At 38.9% G+C, this 15,666-nt stretch overlaps 3 protein-coding genes across 3 annotated transcripts; all 3 read right to left on the bottom strand.

The window, feature by feature from the left end:
- Positions 1-687: 687 nt before the first annotated feature.
- Positions 688-3,732, bottom strand: LOC147317164 (E3 ubiquitin-protein ligase NEURL3-like). Its single transcript, XM_086312873.1, has 4 exons — positions 3,632-3,732; positions 2,052-2,561; positions 1,758-1,916; positions 688-1,608 (listed from the first exon to the last, which is right to left on the bottom strand). The coding sequence occupies exons 1-4, from the start codon at positions 3,687-3,689 to the stop codon at positions 1,433-1,435; spliced, it is 903 nt and encodes a 300-aa protein (XP_086168999.1). The 5' UTR covers positions 3,690-3,732; the 3' UTR covers positions 688-1,432.
- Positions 3,733-7,256: 3,524 nt separating this feature from the next.
- Positions 7,257-9,520, bottom strand: LOC147317163 (E3 ubiquitin-protein ligase NEURL3-like). Its single transcript, XM_086312872.1, has 4 exons — positions 9,425-9,520; positions 8,256-8,765; positions 7,972-8,121; positions 7,257-7,852 (listed from the first exon to the last, which is right to left on the bottom strand). Exons 1-4 carry the CDS (start codon positions 9,480-9,482, stop codon positions 7,692-7,694), a joined length of 879 nt encoding a protein of 292 aa, XP_086168998.1. The 5' UTR covers positions 9,483-9,520; the 3' UTR covers positions 7,257-7,691.
- A 1,970-nt stretch (positions 9,521-11,490) lies between these two features.
- LOC147317162 (E3 ubiquitin-protein ligase NEURL3-like) lies at positions 11,491-13,800 on the bottom strand. The gene is made up of 4 exons (XM_086312871.1): positions 13,702-13,800; positions 12,503-13,012; positions 12,231-12,374; positions 11,491-12,115 (listed from the first exon to the last, which is right to left on the bottom strand). The coding sequence occupies exons 1-4, from the start codon at positions 13,757-13,759 to the stop codon at positions 11,952-11,954; spliced, it is 876 nt and encodes a 291-aa protein (XP_086168997.1). The 5' UTR covers positions 13,760-13,800; the 3' UTR covers positions 11,491-11,951.
- Positions 13,801-15,666: the final 1,866 nt, after the last annotated feature.

Genomic DNA, 15,666 nt, shown 5'->3' with positions numbered 1-15,666 from the left:
CCGCCACTTGGCTGCGCCTAGAAATCCTGTCCATAAAAATTATGAACAGAACCGGAGACAAAGGGCAGCCCTGGCGGAGCCCATCACCCACCAGGAACGAGTCCGACTTATTGCCGGCAATGCGAACCAAGCTCTTGCAACGGTTGTATAGGGATCGAATGGCCCGTAGCAATGGGCCAGACACCCCATATTCCCGCAACACCTCCCACAGGACACCCCGAGGGACACGGTCGAATGCCTTCTCCAAGTCCACAAAACACATGTAGACTGGTTGGGCAAACTCCCATGCACCCTCAAGTATCCTGGAGAGGATAAAGAGCTGGTCCAGTGTTCCGCGACCAGGACGAAAACCGCATTGTTCCTCCTGTATCAGAGGTTCGACTAACGGACGAACTCTCCTTTCCAGCACCCTGGCATAGACTTTCCCAGGGAGGCTGAGGAGTGTGATCCCCCTGTAGTTGGAACACACCCTCCGGTCCCCTTTCTTAAAGATGGGGACCACCACCCCGGTCTGCCAGTCCACAGGTACTGCCCCTGATCTCCACGCAACACGTAATTTATTCATGAAAATAAAAAATAATTGTTTTGAATTAATGAATTTCTTATTGCATGCTTTATTGTACAATTAATTATTGAAAAACAAAATGCGAGATTGTTTGTAATCTTTGCTAACCACAACATGACCTGATCGCTGGATTGAAAGTTTCGTTTTTTGCTTTAGCATCATTATTCCTGCGATGTCTTGACACAACTAAGTGTTTGAAAATGCTCTTGTGTTCCAAGCAAGCTTTTGTTTTCAAGCTACTCTGTCTCTTCTTATATGATGCCCTCCATTTATTTATAGTTCAGTTCAGTCATGACTGCAATTTGGTTCTCTTGTTAATCTTTAAGGTATGTTTAACCGCTGTTCACACGTGTGTATTTCTTTATCCCCCAACATGTTCTATTTAATATGCACTGCTATTGATTTATTTCTTATAGCAACATCCTTAAAAACACATTAGAGAAGAAAATATGATGATTGAAACAAGGTTATTTATGTTTTCTTTCCATTGTCTAAGCACAAACACTATAACAATTTTAAGACAAAACGAGTTTATGAAAATCAAACATCTCTTTAAGATTTACACCAACCTATAAAATATACTGTACAGAAATTTTTTGTTATAATGCTATTTTACATATTCACATACATACATATTTTGCACTTAGTGCAATATTTTGTCTCGTCACATACTGACTTAATTGCAATATTTACATAAAAATAGTCCAGTTTGACATCTTTACATGAATTTGAGGACATTTCATCACTCTGAAATTTTTACATGTTTAACAAAACAGAAAAGCCAAACATGACAAAGCGTCATAATAAGTGCCATTCACTGTGTGTCGGTAGTTTATATTTGGTGATTCTTGGCTGGTGTGTCAGAGCTTAGACGTCTATAAACCGCCTCTCCTTTACTGATGGAGCTCTGATCTTGTGTCGACACAGCGGGCAGGTGCCAAACTCTTGACAGACTCTGGAGTCACAGTGTTTACATAAACACCGGTGGCCACAAGGCAGTGTGATTCTGGCCTCCTTCACCATGCACACCACACAGATGTTATCTATAACCAGAAGAGAGAGACTCTAATTACAAATGCGACATCAGGCATATGTGAGACCACACTATTACAACTGATTTCACTGATCACACTCTGTGGTCAGAAATGTGCAACGGAAATCAGACATTAATGTTTGGAGGGACTGTTTTTACCTGCTGGGATTTCCATGTCAAGACAGGACATGCAGTCATCAGGTCTGAAGTCTGAAACATCAGGAACTGAACCAAAGTGACTGTAAGAATCAGGTGAGATGAGCGGTTCGGGTGCAGGACAGGATCTTCTAGTGCAAAGGAGCTTTGTTTTTTTGGAGCCTGCAGCAAAGACAAAAGCATATTTCAACAGTTAGTCATTGTTTATTGCTGTCAGTGCATATGAAATGCTCTGCCTTCACAGAACAGGAAAAACCTGCTGTAAGGCAGATAAAACTGTGGTTCTAGTGAACTTGCCTTGGAGTAAAATGGAGCGCGTCTTCCCGTAAATGTCTATCATGGCCCACAGAGGCTGGCTGAGGTCCACTCCTGTCAGCCACTTGTGCTGCCTGTTGCTGACAGCTACGTATATGCTGCCACCATGAGAAACCCAAAACTCCAGCTCTGAACCTGCTTGGCAGTAGGATTCATTTACAGGCACAGCCCAGTGTCCAGGTTTGTCAGTGAGGTTGGGGATGGCCAAGCAGGGCAGGGGCAGAGATCTGCTTGAGGGTGGCACAGTGGTAAAGCCCACACGCAGAGCTCCCTGCCAGTTGATCGAATCCCTCTCCACTCTCAGACGAATCCTCTCCTGGACTCTCACTGGACGGTTGCTGAACACCAGCCCATTCTTGAAGGTGTTATCAGTCTTCTCTGCGAGTCGACCTCCATGACTCAAGCGGACCTTTTCTCCCACAGCCTGACGGTGGAAGTTCAGACGACCAAGACAAAGCAGACTGCATCTGTGTGACACCTCTGACTGAAGAACTACAAAGAATAAAAACACACAGTTATGAATGTTGATGTCAAATCATGTTATTTCCAGAGAATTACTTAATAGCAACAATCACAATAACAATAAGTGTCCCTTACATTTGTGATGTGTAGGAACCTCAAAACTATTTTTTTTAACTGAAATTAGGTTGGGGTTTTTTTTTTGCCTGTCCCGTTTGGTTCTTTTGCCATCAGAATTATTTTCTTAAGGCGAGGAAAGATGCCCAACGGATTTACTTTACCAAATTGACCATCACAGCCTTGCCGTAATGGTCTATTTGATTCACCTTTTATTGTTTATTTTATTTTATTTTATTTTATTTTATTTTTATTTTCACTTGCTAGATACAGGACAGACTTGAATTGAAATGAGGTTTAAAATTTTAAAAAGTTCAACAAAGATTTTTTCAGTTTAAAGGTCAATTGGTCATGTCGCAAATTTTTATAATTTTCATTCTTATAAAATAATAATAATGATAATAATACTAATAAAAATAAAAAATAATGCTGTGTTAATAGGTGAATTGCCATATTAATTGGATTAAAGAAGCTACATATGTCAAGCTGTTTTTAATACTTCATATTAAAGTTAAATTGTGCAAACTGTAGCCAAAATTTCATTTTCATTTTAACAGTACAAAAGCAGACATATAAATAAGTCAGAATAAAACTAGCAAACTCCCGCACTCTTGTTTTTGCAAAGCATGCGGAAATCTGGACGTCTTTCAAGCTGACGAGCTAAAGTCGTTGCACAAAGTTGCATTTGTTTGGTACAAGTTGTCTGAGTGGTAAACTTAGTTCATTATTTGGCACTTTGCTTTGTATTGTGTTGTCTTAACAGGGATACTACTTCTTAAATGACAAAACTGGTGCTGCACTGGAGCACATGCTAGATTTGGGGAAATTTGCAAAATCTTTTGAGCTGCAGCATTTTGCACCCCCTTACTGTGTATTACAATAAAAGTACATAAACAGCTGTTATGTGTTAATTTATGCAACTAAGTATCAGCTTGATAATGATTTGTTTATCAAACTGAGAAATATAGTTCTCTCTAAAGACTTACCAGAGTTCTTGTTTTTATTTTCTCTTGCCATCTTGGAGATGTAGAAAAAACTTGTCATACAAGTCTTGATGCATGATGAGGTCGAGTGTCCTCAAGTCAGGTGTGTTGACTACCTTTTAATCATGGAGTACGTGAGGTTTGAAAACAGAAACACACCCAGACAAAGGGGAGGGACAGAGGGAGGCACCAAAGTTTGGAAATTTACCTGAAGTGTACAATAACAGAACTTGGTGATCTGGGCTTTTATTGTGGATTCCCAGTTTCCTTTCCACCCTTGTTAGTTTAGTATCTTCTCTTTGTGCATTTCCCTCCAGTAGTTTGTTGTTGTTTTAATCAGCTGATTGCCATTCAGTGTGTACATGTAACATCTCTATGGCTCTTCCAGTTTGAAATGTCACATGAGTCTAATCTTGCAATCACTCATCACAATAGCAAATGCAATAGAAAAAATCTAAAACACGAAAATTGAAACATTTCTTCTATTTTTTATAGTTACATTTAATGTTTTATAATAATAATACAAGTTTGTTGTTGAGTTGGTGATATACTTCATATGGCTTTAGCTGAATAAAACAAACTACGTATTCAAAATCTTTTCTTCATATTTATTTAATAAATGTAAATTGTGGAAAATATATCCAAAGTTACCTCTTAGCAGTGTAGATATACAGTAGTTAAACATGTAATAAGTCATAATGAAACTAGCAAACTCTTGTGCTTTCACTTTAGAGAAGAATGTGAAGATCTGGACTTCATCCAAGATGAGAAATTAAAGTCAATGCTGGAAACTGCAGCGTTTCTTTGGTAAAGTCTGAGTTGCAGTTTTAGTCACTAGATGGCTTGTCTTGATTTGTTTTGCTGATGTGACACACCCACACGCAGGTACCTTGTCAGTGTTTTATCGTCAGTGACAAGATTTTTATTTCCACAGAACCATAAAGTTTGTAGTTTCTTTTTCTTATCGCCATCATTTAACACTTCAGTGTGCAGCTCATTATTAGCACTCTTTCTTTGAACTCTAATTGCTTTACGGCACTTTGCAGCTTTTTAATGCTTATGTTTGGATTGTCTTGTTTTTGTGTCACTTAATCAGAGTTTTAACAGTCGTCTATTTCTTTCCTTTTACAAACCATACCAAGAACAATATATTACATGAGAGGGTATGGAGTGAGCTGTACAACACACTTTTTGGGGGTTTTAACAACGCCCCTATGACTACAGCCCTGGCCTTTCAAGAGGAGTTGCTTGTTGCACTAAGTTCTCATGTTTTGCTGTTCTCTCACCTGTACCACCTCAGTGGTTTCCCCCATTTGCCATGTTGTCCTTTCCATGTTTTTTCTTTTGATTTCAAGTTTGAGCATGTTTGTTTTATCCCTCTAGTCTCATTTCTTTCCTCAACCTTATTTTTTCACTCTCTCCATGTTTTAGATTTTTTGCCTGTTTTTTGGTTTTCAGGCTTCATCTGCTCCTCCTGAATGGTTTGATTCCACAAAATGACTAAACGGACCATCGCCTGGATTTAAAGGTTTTGAATTTTCCGAGAGTTTGGAGTCCTGAATGTGGGGCTTTTATGGATCCTTTTTCCAAGTGGGCATATCGACATTTCTGATGACTTCGATCCAAATCCAAACATTCACATTTAAATAATTATATAGTTCAAGTTCGAGTTCAAGTTTATTTATATAGCACTTTTAAAACAACAGGTGTTGACCAAAGTACTGTACAATAAAATGGACAAGGCAATAAACATAAAAAAACTGAATAGTGTTTTAGAAGAGAATAACATCCTTAAAAAGAGAATAAAATCATAAAAAAAGAATAATAGTAACAAACTCATGAAGAACCAAAAGCCAGAGATTAAAAATGGGTCTTTAGACGACTTTTAAAAGTATCCAGTGTTGGGGAGGATCTGATATGCAAAGGCAATGTATTCCAAAGTTTGGGGGCAGTCACAGCAAATGCCCAGTCTCCTCTATGTTTTAATTTGGACCTAGGGATAACAAAAAGCATTTGGTCTGCAGACTTCAAGGATCTTGGGGGAGAATACCAGGTTAGGAGATCAGCAAGATGTGTAGGGGCTAGTCCATGCAACGACTTAAAAACAAGTGTTAAGATCTTAAAGTCAGTTCGAAAGCTGACTGGCAGCCAGTGTAGTGATGGAAGTATAGGAGATATATGATCTCGCTTGCGTGTGCCAGTTAGGAGCCGTGCTGCAGCGTTTTGAACTAGCTGCAGTCGACCGATTGATGAAGAGGTGAACCAGAGTAGATACTATTACAGAAGTCGAGGCGAGATAAGATGAAGGCATGGATCGCTTTCTCAAAATCTCTGAAACAGAGAAAGGGCTTAACTGTTAAGACATGTACCAGCAGTGTCAAAAAACATCTTTCAGTAACCTAGGTGGAATGATATCCAGGGTACATTTTGAAGGTCTCAAGTTTCTGACAACTTCATTAAGTAATGAAAGGGATACTGGCTCGAAGTGATCAAAAACAGCCAAGGTTGGAGTATAAACACCTGGGTCAGAAATGGGAGGAATAATGTGGGATCTAATATCTACAATTTTATTAATGAAGAATTTCATTAGATTCCAACTTATGTTCACTGCTATATGAGGATCAGCAGTGGGAGGATTAAGAACTGAGTTTATAATACCAAATTAAATCCGAGGTTTATGACAGTTGTTGGACACGATCTTGGAAAAGTATTTTATTTTAGCTGCTCTTACAACTTTCTGGCAACTTGACAGGGATTCTCTAAGTGCCTCAAACGACACTTGGAGATGGTATTTTTTCCATTTTCTTTCCGCTTTTCTACATGCCCGTCTGCATTCCCTGGTGTCATTATTTAACCACGGTTGGGTTTTAGGTTTTAGATACCTAGTGGTACAAGGAGCAATGGAATCCAGTATTTCCAGACAAGCTGAGCTGAACAAGGAAAGCAGACTATCAGTGGTCGAATGAGTGGTACTGTCAGTAGGTGATGCCGGATTTAGATTTTTGTAGGAATGGGCAAAGCGATCTGCTGTATTTGAATTAATCGTGCAAGATCGGAGCTTGGGCACAACAGATCTACCAGGCTGACCTGAAAAGGGAAACTCAAATAGGACAGGCATGTGGTCCGAAAAATGTATATTACAGATTTCAGTGTCAGTGACTGATAGGCCGTAAGAGAGTACGAGAACCAGGGTATGACCGCGTTCGTGAGTTGGGCCTTTGACTGACTGGACAAGATTAAAGGAGTCTATAAGGTTTAAAAAAATCATTGGTCAGTGGGGTATCTAAACAGCAAATATGAATATTAAAATCTCGTATGATTAAAACACTGTCATATTTTGGTAGAACACCAGCCAAGAATTCAGAAAAGTCTTGTATAAAGTTCTTATTATAGTTAGGAGGTCAACACACCAGCGCACATAGCACCGGAGTGGACAAGTGGATTTCATATAAACGTATATTTGTGGATTAAAGGGTAAAAATGTTAAAGGATAAAGGGTAATGTTTGGTGACAACAACATGACCTGATCAGTGATTTGAGAGTGTAATTTTTTTATGCATATTTGCATCATTATTCTTCCTACGTGCAAACACAAATGCACGTTTGGAAATGAACACATTGTAGCACATTTCTGTTCTTACAATCAGCCACACAGTCTGCTCTTATCTGAAAACCAACATTTCTTTTTACTTCCGCTCATTCCTGACTGTAGAGATATGAGCTGTAGACAGATGCTTCTTTTCCTAAACACACTTCACTGAAAAAAATTGTTTTTGAGGGTTTTGTTACAGCATGTACCCTTAAAACATAATAGAGTTTATGTTTTTTACCATCAACACATTACAATTTTCAGACATACAAAAATACAACACTGCTTTAAGATTTGCATCGAGGTAGAAAAGTGCACTGTACAGACAAAGTTATCATTATAAATAATATAGAAATAGCAGCAGATTTTGCATTTAGTGCAGTATTTTCACTGTAACAGTCACTCTGTAACTTCTCTTTGGTGATTTCTGGCTTCTGTCTAGGAGCTCAGACCAGACTTGAAACACACCACTACTCACAAGATCAGAGCTGATGAAGCTCTGATCTTGTGTCGACACAGCGGGCAGGTGCCAAACTCCTGAAAAACTCTGGAGTTGCAGTGTTTACATAAACACCGGTGGCCACACGGCAGTGTGATTCTGGCCTCCTTCACCATGCACACCACACAGGTTATATCTGTGAGCAGAAGAGAGAGATCCTGAATTAGAAAAATGTGACATCAGGAAATGAGACCACACTCTGTGTGAAATGTGCAACTGAAATCAGATAGCGACTTTTGAAGGGACTGTTTTCACCTCCTGGCATTTTCATGTCAAGACAGGAGATGCAGTCATCACAACTGAAGTCCGAAACTGAACCAAAGTGGCTGTAAGCATCAGGTGAGGTGAGGGGTTCAGGTGCAGGACAGGATCTTTTGGTACAAAATAGATCTTTTTTCTCTGAGCCTGCAGCACAGAGAAAATAATATTTTAAAAGTCATTCAGACAACATTTATCGCTGTCAGAACATGGGAATTGCTGTGCCTTCACAGAACAGGAAAAACCTGCTGTAAGGCAAATATAACTGTAGTTGAACTTGCCTAGGAGTAAAATGGAGCGCGTCTGGCCGTAGACGTCTATCATGGCCCACAGAGGCTGGCTGAGGTCCACTCCTGTCAGCCACTTATACCGCCTGTTGCTGACAGCTACGTATATGCTGCCACCATGAGAAACCCAAAACTTCAGCTCTGAACCTGCTTGGCAGTAGGATTCATTTACAGGCACAGCCCAGTGTCCAGGCTTGTCAGTGAGGTTGGGGATGGCCATGCAGGGCAGGGGTAGAGATCTGCTTGAGGGTGGCACAGTGGTAAAGCCCACACGCAGAGCTCCATCCCAGTTGGTCGAATCCCTCTGCACTCTCAGATGAATCTTCTCCTGGATCTTCACTGGACGGTTGCTGAACACCAGCCCATTCTTGAAGGTGTTCTCAGTCTTCTCTGCGAGTCGACCTCCATGACTCAAGCGGACCTTTTCTCCCACAGCCTGATTGTGGAAGGTCAGAGGACCAAGACAGCGTGAGCTGCATCTGTGTGACACCTCTGACTGAAGAACTACAAAGATAGAAAATGGAAACATATGAAACCATGTCTGTGTCCTAAGATTTATTCAAGATTTTTTAACTGCACATTTTTCAGGTAGGTGACATATCACATTTACTTAATTAAAAGAAGCTACATATCAAAGTTATTGCTTCATATTTAATAATACATTTAAAGCCAAAGTTTCCTCTTAATAGTCTAGAAATAGATAAACATGTAAACAGAAAACTGCTGTGGTTTCACAAAGAAGCTTGTTTGGTCTGGACTTCATCCAAGCTGAGAAATTCAGTGCTGGAGATTGCAGTGTTTGTTTGGTGAAGTCTGTGTTGCCGTCTCAGTCCACTAGATGGCCTGTGTTGATTTGTTTTCTGTGTTTTATCATCATTGGAAAGATTTTAATTTCCAAAGAAACAAAGCTTCTAGTTTCTTTTTATAAGAAACTTCAGTGTGCAGCTCATTATTAGCACTCTGTCTTTGAACTCATTTGCTAATCACTTGCTTTATGGCACTTTGCTGTTTTTCAATGTTTACTTTTGCATTGTCTTGTTTCTATATTATGTTTCTGTAAAAGAATGAAATGAGCTGCTGTAAGTTGATTTTTGCAACCAAACATCATCTTGATAATGATTCCTTTATCAAACTGAGATATAAAATTCTCTGTAAAGACTTACCAGCGTTCTTGTTCTTACTTTCTCTTGCCATCTTGAAGGTGCAAATAAATCTTGTCATGCGAGTCCTGATGGATGATGAGGTTGAGAGTCATCAAGTCATGAGTGTTAACTACCTTTGAATGATGAAGTACGTGAAGTATGAACACACGCCCAGCATCACCAGTAAAGGGAATGGGGAGGGACAGAGGGAGGCACCAAAGTTTGGAAAATTACCTGATGTGAACAATAACATAATTTGGTGATTTGATTATTAGTCATTTCCTCTTTTATTTTTTTATTCCAATGTTCTTTGCACCCTTGTTAGTTTCGTCAGATTCTCCACCTTGGTTTGAGAAAATTATTTTAATTATTTAATCATCTGTACCACCTCTGTGGCTTCTCCTATTTCCTGTGTTGTTCTTTCAGTAGTGACGTATTGCTGCTGTCGTTCTAATTTTCTTTTATTCCCCTTTTGAATTCAAGTTTGAACTTTTCTTCTATTTTATACATGTTGTAGATCTTTTGCCAGTTTTTTGGATTTCAGGCATCCTCTGCTCCTCCTGAATGGTTTGAATCCACAAAATGATTGAAACGACCATCGTCTGGATTTAAAGTTTTTGAATTTGGAATTTTTCCAAGAGTTCGGAGTCCTGAATTTGGGGCTTTTTTGAGCTCTTTGTTACAGTGGACATACCAACATTTATGGTCATCTAAATTTTAACTTGTGTTCACAGTTGGGTGTGTTGGAGCGCCAATATCAGCTAAATGAAGACATCAGGAAACCTAAAGACCAGTGTTGGTCAAGTTACTTGAAAATAGTAATTAGTTACTAATTAGTGACTACTGAAAGTAATCCTGTTACTTTACTGGTTACTTTTTTTCAAAAGTAATTATTTACTTTATTACTTAGTTACTTTTTAAAAACATGATACACAACTTGAATATCTAATAAAGCAATAGACATTTTATCCCAATTCTATTTATTCTGCAAAATCCATCATATAAAATTGAATCAAGTGAAAAAGTCTCTTTTAAAAATTGTTTTATTAGTTTTAATCTTTTAACTTTATGCATATTGCATTAAGCAAAAATTATACATGCAAGTCTTTGACTTGGAGACATTTTTTTAACCTACTTTCTGCATATTCCAGCATATAAAATAAAATTATTTTTTTGTGTTTATATTCACTCTTTCAAATAGATGCAAGTAAAACACAGCAATAAATAAATAGAATCAAAGATTCAGTGGCACTAAGTCCTGTCACTCTTGAGTCTATTTTCACCTGTTTAGCAGGAGTGGAGCAGGCGGAGGTTTGCCTGGTGCTGCAGCGGTCATGTCAGTGGGGGGATGCCGGGGTTTCTCTGTGAATTTCACATTCCTGTTCAGTGTGTACAGTGGAAGCTAATGTTTTTGTCACTTTTTACGGAATCAAACTCAAAGTAAGGTCAGTACGTCCACGCTTTAAACGCTGGATGGCCGTACTGTCTCCCACACTTCATATTATCCATTGCTGATCAACACACATCTGTTGTTGCCACGGGCGTCGCACGCTCGTACGTCATTGTCACGAGACACTCCCGCGAACAAAATCACGGTTTAGTAACGCAGCGTGCTTACAGGAAAGTAACAGTAATCTAATTACTTTTTTTGCAATAGTAATCCCTTGCTTTACTCATTACTTGAAAGCACGTTACCTTAAATGCGTTACTGCCCATTTCTGCTCACACCAAAGGTCTTACTGTTGTTACGTTTTCTGTTCACAGATTGATTTAATATTGTTAGTTTTTACTCATAAACACCAACTTTAAGTACTGAACACAAACTCAAAGGCAGCACAAACATGTCTGATTGTGTTAATTTTAGCCTTCAAGGACAAAGTGCAAACAAATATTTGCTGTTTCAGTTTATTTTGACCACTTTTATGTAATAATTCACTCTGATTATTTATTTTTAGTTTGATGAAACATTTTATAAATATTGAAATATGTAAAAATCAAGTAATGATGGAACTAGGTTCATTTACTTTCACATTTAAAGAATTATATAAACACATGTTTGTTAATTAAAAGGTAAAAAATGTGTTTGTGTTAAATTAAGATCGCTATGGTTATGTTTGGTGGCCACAACATGACCTGATCAGTGATTTGGGAGTGTAGTTTTTCTATTATCAGCCACACAGTCTGCTCTTATCTGAAAACCAACATTTATTTTCACGTCCGCTCATTCCTGACTGTAGAGACATGAGCTGTAGACAGATGCTTCTTTTCCAAAACACGCTTCATTGAAAAATATTGTTTTTGAGGTTATTTTTAACCCTTAAAACATAACAGAGTTTATCTTTTTTACCATCAACACATTACAATTTTTAGACAAAAATACAACACTGCTTTAAGATTTACATCGAGGTAGAAAAGTACGCTGTACAGACAAAGTTATCATTATAAATAATATAGAAATAGCAGCATATTTTGCATTTAGTGCAGTATTTTCACTGTTACAGTCACTCTGTAACTTCTCTTTGGTGATTTCTGGCTTCTGTCTCGGAGCTCAGACCAGCTCCTCTGCCGATGGAGCTCTGATCTTGTGTCGACACAGCGGGCAGGTGCCAAACTCCTGAAAAACTCTGGAGTTGCAGTGTCTACATAAACACCGGTGGCCACACGGCAGTGTGATTCTGGCCTCTTTCACCATGCACACCGCACAGGTTATATCTGTGAGCAGAAGAGAGAGATCCTGAATTAGAAAAATGTGACATCAGGAAATGAGACCACACTCTGTGTGAAATGTGCAACTGAAATCAGCAATGTTTAAAGGAACTCTTTTTACCTGTTGGGACTTCTGTGTCAAGACAGGAGATGCAGTCATCATCAGTGAAGTCTGAAACATCAGAAACTGAACCAGCAAGTGAAGTGAGAGATTCAGGTGGAGGACACGATCTTCTAGTGCAAAACAGCTCACGTTTCTCTGAACCTGCAGCAAAGAGAAAAAAATGTTTTAATAGGCATTCAGACATTTATCACTGTCAGAGCATGCTGTGCCTTTGGACACCAAGAAAAGCTGCTGTAAGGCAAATATAACTGTGGTTCTAGTGAACTTGCCTAGGAGCAAAATGGAGCACGTCTGCCCGTAGATGTCTATCATGGCCCACAGCGGCTGGCTGAGGTTCACTCCTGTTAGCTTCTTACACGGCCTGTTGTTGACAGCTACGTATATGCTGCCACCACGAGAAACCCAAAACTCCAGCTCTGAACCTGCTTCACAAACAGATTCATCCAGTGGAACAGCCCAGTGTCCAGGCTTGTCAGTGAGGTTAGGAATGGCCATGCAGGGCAAAGGTAGAGATCTGGCTGAGGGTGGCACGTTGGTAAAGCCCACACGCAGAGCTCCATCCCAGATGATCGAATCCCTCTGCACTCTCAGACGAATCCTCTCCTGGACTCTCACTGGACGGCTGCTGAACACCAGCCCATTCTTGAACGTGGCCTCAGTCTTCTCTGCGAGTCGACCGCCATGACTCAGGCAGATCTTTTCTCCCACAGCCTGACGGTGGAAGTTCAGAGGACCGAGACAGAGCAGACTGCATCTGTGTGACACCTCTGACTGGAGAACTACAAAGAATAAAAACACAAACACAACAAATTATTTTACAGGCAGAACATGGTTTAGTAAATGAAAATCACTACTGTAACAATATACTTGCATTTAATGGTTAATTAACAGGTTCTATGATCTATCATCAGTCAGATTCAAGCTGTGTGAGTGTGATCATTTACTTTAACAAAACATTCTTGTGAAATTTTATTTGTTAATATTTGATCTATGTATTAGTAATTATACTTTAAATCATGTTAACGTAACTAATATAGTAGTTCAAGAGTGTTCACTTTTGACTAGTACATGAAGTTTCATCCACGCTTAGTAACCTTAAGCTTAAAGCGAACTCTACAAGTTGCCTCATCTATCTGTCAACGGTGAGTTGCAGTCAGCTTCGTCTCCAGTTTCAAAGATTTATCTTGCAGGTGTGACTCACACAGTTATTGTGTATACCTTCATCAGTAACAAGCAGACCATTTCCTGTAAAATATAAACTTTCTGTTCTCCCTCTCTTATCTGCAGTGGTGCCACAGCCATAAAACATTTCTTAATCAACAGTTTAGAAAATATCTTTTACACACAAAAAGAAAAAAAAATGCTACTAACATGTGAAATTGAATTTGCATTGCTCTTTCATTTAGTAAAATCAATTACAACTTTTTCTTGTTGCTTTTTATGCATCAAATTCTCTATAAGGACTTACCGGAGTTCGTGTTGTTGCTCTCCTTCACCATCCTGAAGAGATAAGTAATATTTCTCATATGCGTCTGAATAGAAGATGTGATCGCGTCTGTGTGTTGGTCTGGAGCACATGTGGTTTGGAAACAGAAACAATTCCAGCATGACAAGTTAAAGAAGTGGGACGGACGGGAGTGAGGGAGGAGCCATACTTTGGAAATTCACCTAAAATCCCCCCCGAAAAAAAAAAAGACCAGGGTAGTTTTTTGGTTTTTTTCCCCCATAGATTACTGTTTGTCTCGTGGTTTCTTTTAGGTACTGACCTTTGGAGTAAAAGTTCAAACAAAAAAGCACACAGACACATTATGATTTGTGTGAATTCTGCTCACGTGCAACTAGTTTCATTTTCATTATCTGTAATTATTTTGTGGCTTAGGACAAAAGACAATGTTCATGGCGAATAAGAATGTGTTTGGTCCTGTATCACTGTCTCAAAAAGATTTTTCAGTATCGTTTTCTTCACTTAACATGCTGCACTCACTGCTGTTTCTATCAGAAATGCAGTGCAGCCTCCTTCCCATTAAACACATTAAATACCAATTATATTATCTTGTTTTAAGATTTGCATCATGGAAATTTTTCACCATATCAAACATATTATTTCCGGAATGACTGTGAGTGTGAACTTAAAGGAGAATCTAGACATGCCTGCAATGAAAGCACATGACGCTTCATTACACATCTCTGGCTGGTTGTGATTAATCTCTAAAGCGGATGTGTCGCCCTCTACAGGCGCTATGATTGGCTGCTCAGGTCCCGTGACAGGACGAAATTATAGCTTGTAACAGCTGTGAGATCATGACGTTCGGAAATTTACCAGCTCTTCCCCTTTTCCCAAGAAAATCCCAACATTTCGTCACTGATAGACTGTACGTAAAAGCAGCGATGTGTTCCAACGTGTAAAACTGATTGTGAAATGAGAAGAGCGTGTTGTGTGCACTAATTATGTCATTCAACTTGTATTTTGCGCCTATTGGGTTAAGAATGCAATACTTTCTATATGTCATGCACTTAAAGCATTGAGTACTTTATTTAAAAAACAAAAAAATACAAATAATAAAAGTCATAACCTGATATCTGTAAGTTTACATAAAGGTTTATTATTAAACTGTAATCAAATAGTTAAAGAAATTCCAAGAAACACGAAAAAGAAAAGTCCAGATATGAGGCCGGAAATAGTCCTCCCACAGGACATGTTTAACCTACATGATAATGGGTGAGGAAATTGTGCTAAAGCTATTGCAACACAGAAACCAAGGTCTGCCTGAGTCATTAACTCTTTTCAAAGCAGCCACTGTGCTGCTGCTGTTTCCCAGAAACAAGTCCACAGAATAACTCTAATATAAATCACAACAATTCATTTGCATGATTATAAAATCTGATGGGGTTTTTTTTATGCCACATAGTTAAATGACACAGTTGCCTGTCCTCCTCAATAGTTTGTTAATGTGCAAAAACAGAGTGGATTACATGACACATTATTACACTGATAAATAAAATAAGAAATGAGATTTTGCCAGTGAATATGGCATTTAATTTAACCAATGTCCTTTGCCTGACAACTCTGTGTAAGACACATTTTGTTTAAAGAGATTAAAGATATAGATGTGCGACAAATTAAAGTAAAACTCTGTAAGATGCTGGGCCACAGGAGCAACTTTACTGCATTTTTTTTCCTCCCTTAATTCTCAGTGTCCTAATTCAACAAGGTGCTAAAAATGTTCTTCAGAGATTTTGGCCCACACTGTCAAATCTGCAGCAACATCGTTTCTGTGCATCCTTGATGCAAAGCTCCTGTTCCACCACATGTCAAAGGTGTTCTATTAAAATGAAATCTGGTGACTACGGGGGCCAAGTGAGTACAGTGAACTCATTTTCATGTTCAAGAAACCAGTTTGAGATTATTTGAGCTCTGTGACACCCACCAGAA

The sequence above is a fragment of the Aulonocara sp. 'chitande type north' Nkhata Bay genome, linkage group LG12 (assembly GCF_057382095.1).
Source record: "Aulonocara sp. 'chitande type north' Nkhata Bay isolate Kocher_YH1m ecotype deep benthic linkage group LG12, A_spYH_male_GT1.1, whole genome shotgun sequence".
Lineage (NCBI taxonomy): Eukaryota > Metazoa > Chordata > Actinopteri > Cichliformes > Cichlidae > Aulonocara > Aulonocara sp. 'chitande type north' Nkhata Bay.
The sequence above is the reverse complement of the archived record's forward strand: the minus strand, read 5'-3'. Positions and strand labels throughout refer to the sequence as shown.

What these genes read in the sequence shown, in the direction of transcription:
- LOC147317164 (XM_086312873.1), bottom strand. Translation starts at nt 3,689, where the DNA reads ATGACAAGTTTTTTCTACATCTCCAAGATGGCAAGAGAAAATAAAAAC. An exon ending in GCGCTCCATTTTACTCCAAG is followed by an intron (nt 1,917 to 2,051) that starts GCAAGTTCACTA and finishes TCTTTGCTGCAG; the next exon opens with GCTCCAAAAAAACAAAGCTC. An exon ending in TGACATGGAAATCCCAGCAG is followed by an intron (nt 1,609 to 1,757) that starts GTAAAAACAGTC and finishes TTCTGGTTATAG; the next exon opens with ATAACATCTGTGTGGTGTGC.
- LOC147317163 (XM_086312872.1), bottom strand. Translation starts at nt 9,482, where the DNA reads ATGACAAGATTTATTTGCACCTTCAAGATGGCAAGAGAAAGTAAGAAC. An exon ending in AAGTAAGAACAAGAACGCTG is followed by an intron (nt 8,766 to 9,424) that starts GTAAGTCTTTAC and finishes CTATCTTTGTAG; the next exon opens with TTCTTCAGTCAGAGGTGTCA. An exon ending in TGACATGAAAATGCCAGGAG is followed by an intron (nt 7,853 to 7,971) that starts GTGAAAACAGTC and finishes TTCTGCTCACAG; the next exon opens with ATATAACCTGTGTGGTGTGC.
- LOC147317162 (XM_086312871.1), bottom strand. Translation starts at nt 13,759, where the DNA reads ATGAGAAATATTACTTATCTCTTCAGGATGGTGAAGGAGAGCAACAAC. An exon ending in GAGCAACAACACGAACTCCG is followed by an intron (nt 13,013 to 13,701) that starts GTAAGTCCTTAT and finishes TATTCTTTGTAG; the next exon opens with TTCTCCAGTCAGAGGTGTCA. An exon ending in GTGCTCCATTTTGCTCCTAG is followed by an intron (nt 12,375 to 12,502) that starts GCAAGTTCACTA and finishes TCTTTGCTGCAG; the next exon opens with GTTCAGAGAAACGTGAGCTG.